We start from the raw sequence: 7,085 nt of genomic DNA on the forward strand, positions 1-7,085 counted from the left end.
TATTACCCTCCGTAAACACATGGGCACTTAATGCTCATCGGCCTGGTACTTGGTAATCTCAGCAGCTCCGGCACCTGAGCAGCAGCTGTCTCCTAAACAGTCCGATGCATTGTGCGCTTGCATGTCTGCATTGGGAGGTTTCTTCCAATTTTCAAATAAGCAAACAGCACTTCTTACAACTACTCATTCCACTGGAGTCTGGTGAAAACACAAGAACACACCCAGCGCAGGATCTACATGTGATATTGTTCAGAGAAGCAGCCTGGATTCTGATTTCCCACAATTCCTTGGGCTGCCAAGTAGCTCCAGCCCATAGCATCCTGTTTCTGGGTGGATGCTTGTAGTCCTCCTATAAGCACGTTGTAGCAGAGAGAGCAGCAACTGGGATCAAGCTCTAATTTAAGGTCAGGCCAAGACTTTACTGCTCCTGAACGGTCCCTCATTCACAGAGAGGAGTTTAGATGAGATTCTCTGAGGCCCCATTCCCTGCTTTTGACACCCTGCCTCCAAGCCTTTAAACCTGACACTGGAATGAGAAAGAAACAGTTTCTCAAAAGCTGCTGTTCCCTTTCTGGACCATTCCACAAGCTCTAACCTGCAACAGCTGAGAATGAAGTCTACATTTTATTTAAGTGCAAGTTGTGGCAGTGATCCACACAAATGTTTTGTGGCTTAAAACAGACCGTGTTATTTAATGCCTGGCATTTCAGATACTTAGTATTTCTCTGGTTACATGAGACTATTCATTTGGTAAATTCTTCCCTTTCTTGACAAGGGTCTTGGGAAAAGCCATTCCAAACCAATTACTTTTGATGTGTAGCGTACAGAAACTGAATCCTGTACTTGCTTATTCAGAAATCTACACAAAGAAATTACGGCTAGTGTTTTTCTTTTCCATGAATTTTTATTTTGATAAAACTAGTTGCCATTTAGTTTATTTCCAGTCATGATGAAGCCATGTGCTCCACTGGGTTCTCAAGGTCATGACCTTTGGAAGCAGATTGCCAGACCTTTCTTCCGAGGTGTGAGGTGTCTTTGGGTGAGTTTGAACCACACCAACTTTTCAGTTACTAGTCGAGTGCTTATCTGTTTTCTTTATCCAAGCTGAATGTAAGTATTGAGAAGGGAATTAGAGATTAGAAGCATGCCTGTATTGTGGGCATGTGAAAACAAACTGGTGGGCAGTGGGCATCTACTGGGTGACAAGTATTAAGACTTTTGTACCTTCAGTTTTACTGACAGACATTCAGAGATCTCTCCTTTAGGGAACAGCTAAAGTTATACAGGGGTGATATATTGTGGGTATGTGCTGGGCTGCGAGCTCCAAGCTTGGCAGTTTGAGCCCACAAGCTGCTCTGCATGAGAAAGATGAAGCTTTCTGTTCCCGTAAAGACTTAGGGTTATAGCCTCTGAAACCCTATACAGGGTGGCTAGGAGTTGAAACTGACTGACTCGACAAGGCACACAATAATGAAGGTGGAAAATGGTAAACATCAAGGCCAGATACCCAAGAAGTTAAATTGAGAAACAAAAGCCAAGATTCATCGTTGCAGACCGTGTAGGCCTGGTCAGAGGTTCGAGGCCCTATAGGCCCGAGTGTAACAGATCTAGCCACTTGGCAGTCAATAGCAAATTGTTTATCATCTTAGTATTCGGTTATGTTATAATTAAATGCAGACATGAGCCCTTATTATCCACAGAGAAATATTAAAACCTCCTAAAGCCAACACTAAAGGTTGCAAGGATTAACTAAAAATATCTTAGCTACTTCTTGGTTCTTTGTTCTACAGACAAAAAAGCCATCCTCCCTGAATCTCTCCCAAGTGTTAGCTATTCAGCCAAGTTCCTGAAAACCTGGCTTAGGAAGCAGAAACAGCGGGATTCCGCCCAAGCTTTTGTCCTTACCTCTCACCTTCCCCCAACTGAGCTCAAGGGCTATATAGATATGTTAATTGAGTCTGAGAAACCAAGTTGCTGGCCTGGGATTCGAACAAGCGAAGTATGATGTAAAGTTACCTGAAGGTCTGGAAAAGTACTGATGTTAGCTGTACCTTGCCTTAGTCCCTCCCAGCTTGGTGTGAAGCTCCTCCCCTAAATAAAACAGAGGCCCGGGCCTCCCCAGGTGTGCATTACAGGTTGGAGGGCATGCAGTAAGGATTGCAGTGCATTACGGGTTGGAGGGCATGCAGTAAAGATGGCAGGGCAGTGAGTTGCTGCCTGCAGAGGCCACGATGCCTGTACTCCCAAGTCTGCCCACCAGTGAGGTATCCACCCTGGCTTTGGGGTGCCTCATTGTCTCTCTCTTTGTCTCTGTGTATTCTTGCTATATCTTTACCGCCGCCAGGTATCTCCTCCTCATGAACCGAACCCCTATGTCGAGGCCAGTCCCCGACAATTCATTTCATCACCCACACACTTTCCTGAACAGCTAAGTGTATGCCCAGCGCTTTGTCAAGTCTCCCCATGGAACACCATTTTCCAAAGCAGTCTGCAGACCAGCATCTGAGTTTCCTGAGAGGTCTGTCTTGAATGAGGCGCTCCATGTCCTACCTCAGCGTCTATGAATCTGGCTCTGAGTCCGTGAACCTGCACTGTGCTAAGTACCCCACTAGCTCACTAGCTCTTCCTCTCACATCTGTGGGTCCCTGCCTGAACTGAACACGTCTTTATGGTCCACACGGCCAATTGCAGCATATGTAGAGAAACAATCTGCATTACAGTCATGACCAATCTCCTCTTGTGTCCATTTAGCATGTCCCTGAAAACCTGGCACATTACTGACTTTACAATGCATGACTCCTAAACATGGAACTGGTTGGCGGTTTTTCCAAAATGCAATTCTTCTCATTAGTGAAAACAGCCCGTGTTGGCAGTGGAATGGCACTGACATTAACAAGGAGAGCGGCACATCTAGTGGAAAGATTCAATCTGAATGGGGGAGAGTCTAATTTGACTGTTTCCCCCCAAAATCAGCGACTAGAATTCAAAGAGGCACGCAAGAGCAGGGTAGAAATCACACTCTTTCCACGGAAGTTCAGTCCGACAGCCTGTAAGGAAAGCGTCCAAGACAAGACACTGGCTAGACAGCCAAGTTACACAGGGCACGCTGACCTCATGGCTGATCATACATCTGGGCCTCTTCTTGCTGTGCCCTTCCGAGGGGTCGCTTCGCAAGGTCTTCCCGTGAGCTCTACAGTTCCCAAAGCTATGCTGGATGAGCCCCAAGGTAACAGGCCCTGGCCGAAATAGAGATGTTCCCAAAGCATGAAGGCCGTTTTGTAAGGGGCATGCAGACTGCCTCCTGTGGGGGCCGCGTTGCCTTCCTCGTCAGCGAGAGAACACTGCCCAACAGCACTGCACAGCTAGCTCCTCTTCCTCTGCTGCCTCATGTGCGCAGCGATGGAACCAGCTATCTCTGCATTCTTCTTGTTCTGGCCAAAATAATCCAGAAACTCACCGTCGGGTCCAATCAAGTACATAATTATCGTATGGTCTACCTGCAAAGAGAAGGGGGGAGAAAAGGATTAGTGGACTATGTAGTGAGTAAACGCTGCAGAATAGGAGACCCTGACAGGAACCCTTAAATAAGCTTTACAGCATCTTCTTATTTATGGACGGGCCCAATTTCACAGGAACAAATGTCCTAAACTCGTTTGTGCTTCATTAATTTGCATAGGTTACTACTGCATGAAATGTCAGCTAGAACATGGGGTTGTTTTGGTTCAATCCTAAACATACATCTCCCCAAAATATTTGCAAAGAAAATTCACCTTCTAAGAAATGGCTGTTGCTGGTCTTCACCTGTGCCTCTAAAACTGCTCACGTTTATGTATAAAGTGTCTCACCTGAACCCGTACCATCTTCTAGAGATGCCACACCGGATTAAAGTTGGTGAGAGATCACTTTCTGTAGCACGGTCTTGGGTATCTTCCTTCATGTTTTAGAGAGAACTACCTACCACAAGCCACTCACTGCTGTGGTTCGGTTCTGAATAATAGTGACCCTATGGATTACACGCTGGGCTGCTAACCGCAAGGTACGCAGTTCACATCTACCAGCTGCTCTGCAGGAGAAACATGAGGCTTTCTGCTCCCATAAAGATTCACAGCCTCGGAAAGCTATACTGGGTCGTTTTGAGTCAGAACTGACCCACGGCACACCACCACCAGCACCAAGAGGACAGAGCAGAACTGCTCCCTAACGTTTCTGAGACTATAAATCTTTACCTAAGCAGACTGCTTCTGTGGAGTGGTTGGTGGATTCAAATCACCAACCTTTCAGTTGGCAGTTCACTGCTTAATCCACTGTGCCAAGGCTCCTCTTATGGAGAACTGGCTATCATTATTTACTACCTAATTTCTGCCTACCATGTTTTCTGAAAAGAAACCAGAAAACTAACTTCTGGTTTAATGGTCTAATCTATAAATTCTAACATTATATTTAATCCAGATATTAATAATCCAACAGAAACACATAAACAAGGGTTTTTCTCTGGTAGTGTAGTGGTTACAAGCTGGGCTGCAGTTTGAAACTACCAGTCGTTCTGTGGGAGGAAAGATGAGGCTTTCTGCTACCGCAAAGATTTACAGCCCTGGAAACCCTATGCAGGGTCGCTATAAATTAGAACTCACTCCATGGCACACCACCACCACCATGAAGAGACACAGAAATTTTATAAGCTACAAAGAATAATCCTATCTGAAGCAAGTCACTCTGGACATTCCTTGGAATTCAGAACTGCTACAGCCTCAAGGAAGACCATAGAAGAATTGATGCTTTTGAGTTATGGTGTTGGAGGAGAATATTGAAAGTGCCATGGGCTGCCAAAAGAACCAATAGATCTGTGTTGGAAGAAGTGCATCCAGAGTGCTCCTTGGAGGCCAGGATGGCTAAGCTTCGTCTCTCATACTCAGACATATTGTCAGGAGGGACCAGTTGCTGGAGAAGGATATCATGTTTAGTAAGGTGGAGGGTCAATGAAAAACAGGAAGACCCCCAGCGAGATGGATTGGTAAAGTGGCAGCATCAATGGGCTGACGTGTGGCAACAATTGTGAGGTTGGCCCAGGATTGGGCAGTGTTTTATTCTGCTGTGCATAGGGTAGCAATGAGTCGGTACCGACTTGATGGCACCGAACAACAACAGCCTCTAAGAATCACCTTAAACCAGTAAGACTTTTCCTAGCTCTAACTTGGGAGTCCTGGTACAGTGCTGTGGGATAAAGGACATGGTGGGTTTGGACCGCAAGGCTGATGGTTCAAACTCACTAGACATTCCTTGGAAACCCTATACAGGGTCGCTATGAGTTGGAACCGACTTGACAGCACTTAATAACAACAGCTTTAACTTAAATTTAGATTAGTCTTTTTTTTTTTTTCCTTCTCATTTTAAGTTACATGCATTCACATATCCAAATTAAAATGAGAAGATTTGGCATTTGGAGATGTTGGAATTTATGACAGGCCTGACTGCTATTTAACGAGACAAAAAGGAGGATGGGAATGTGGCCACACATACCAACCAGGAGACACCCCAAATATACCCAGGCCCAACATTGAATGCCAGTGAGGTGACTGTCTTATAATACACATTCATGAAGAGATAGCAAATGGAAAGCAGCCCTTGCCTCCCCACATAAGAATGTGCAGCAGAGGAGCTGAAACAGCTGCGGGCTCACGTGTCCTGAAATAATTTACGACGGGAGCAGGACAGTGGACCTGTGCTTCTCCACCACGGGGTACAGGGTCAGACCCAGCCCCCGGAGTCTCTCAAGGCTTACACACCCCCTTCCTTCCCCAGGTCTCTTCTTCTGTTTTTGCTTCCTTTTCCTTCCTCGATTCTTCCCTCTCGTTAAACACACACACACACATACATGCAAGATACAGTCAGTTGGACCTGTTTTATAAATTCTTCTTATAAATTACTTTTTTTTCTATCCGTATCTGTCAGACTTGTCAATGGTTACTCCTCAATATTCCTCTGGTTGAGGGCAGAGCAAATAAACATCTGTTTCTAATATATGTGGGAGGGGATTCAAAAAGTTTGTGGAAAAATGGAAGAAAACAAGAATGAAATTTTTCCATGGACGTTTTGAAACTCCCTCGTACTGTATGCCCTAACTCCTCATAAAGAAAGCAATTCACATTGACTGACTGGCTCTTCTGTTGTTGATTGAAGCTGTGAGATACATATCCCCTCCTTCCCAGGTAGGAAGGCAGGCTGGAGAGTGTCAGTTACATCATCAGGAAATGCCAGACCCAGCCACCCAACTTTAATGGACGTCTGCAATCTCTTCCGGTCACTGCAGTGCTACTATCTCTACTGGAGGGAGCTCTACTAGAGAGCTCTAATCTCTCTAGTGTGCATGGTTGGCTTTTTTAAATAGAAATTTTTGTATTTTGAAAAGCACATGCATATAAAAAAAAAAAAAAAAAAAGAAAAGAGACTTTTCCTCCCATTCCTGACTGCACAGGTCTTGGTTCTTCTGAGAAGGAACCACGGTCACCAGTTTTTTCTGCATGTTTCCAGAGAAATGTTCCGCATCTGTTACTGTGCTATGTATATCTAGTACCATTTTGTCTTTTTATCAGTATACGAGAGGGCTTCAAAAAGCTCACGGGAAAATAGAATGAAAGATAATGAAATTTGTTCCATGAAATTTACTTGGTTTTCAGTTGACAAAATTTTGGGCACTATCTTATATATATACATAGAGTCCTGGTGTGGCGCTGTGAGATAAAGCACGGGACTGCAAGGTCAGCTTGAACCACAAGGTTGGTGGTTCAGGCTCACCAGCCACTCCTCGAAAGCCCTATACAGGGTGGCTAGGAGTTGGAATTAACTCGATGGCACTTACAGCAGCAATCCATATACAGACACGGACTCCTAGTGTGTGGTACTGTAGGATCAGCACTGGACTGTAAAGCACAAGGTCATTCAAACCCACCAGCTGCTCCTTGGAAACCCTAAACAGGGTCAGTAAGAGTCAAAACTGACTAGACAACACTTTAAACAACACACACACACACACACATATCTATAAACCAAACACTTTAAACTACATACACCACACACACACACACACA

The 7,085-nt window shown here is 44.9% G+C and overlaps 1 protein-coding gene across 1 annotated transcript in view; it reads right to left on the bottom strand.

The window, feature by feature from the left end:
- Positions 1-3,362: 3,362 nt before the first annotated feature.
- The window catches only part of LOC102828931 (protein SCO1 homolog, mitochondrial-like), an 18,491-nt gene continuing 14,768 nt past the window's right edge, over positions 3,363-7,085 (bottom strand). Inside the window, exon 6 of the mRNA XM_006863508.1 lies at positions 3,363-3,497. Coding sequence (XP_006863570.1) covers positions 3,363-3,497 — 135 coding nt within the window. The remainder of the gene's footprint in view (positions 3,498-7,085) is intronic.

Source organism: Chrysochloris asiatica, unplaced genomic scaffold (genome assembly GCF_000296735.1).
Source record: "Chrysochloris asiatica unplaced genomic scaffold, ChrAsi1.0 scaffold00054, whole genome shotgun sequence".
Classification (NCBI taxonomy): Eukaryota; Metazoa; Chordata; class Mammalia; order Afrosoricida; family Chrysochloridae; genus Chrysochloris; species Chrysochloris asiatica.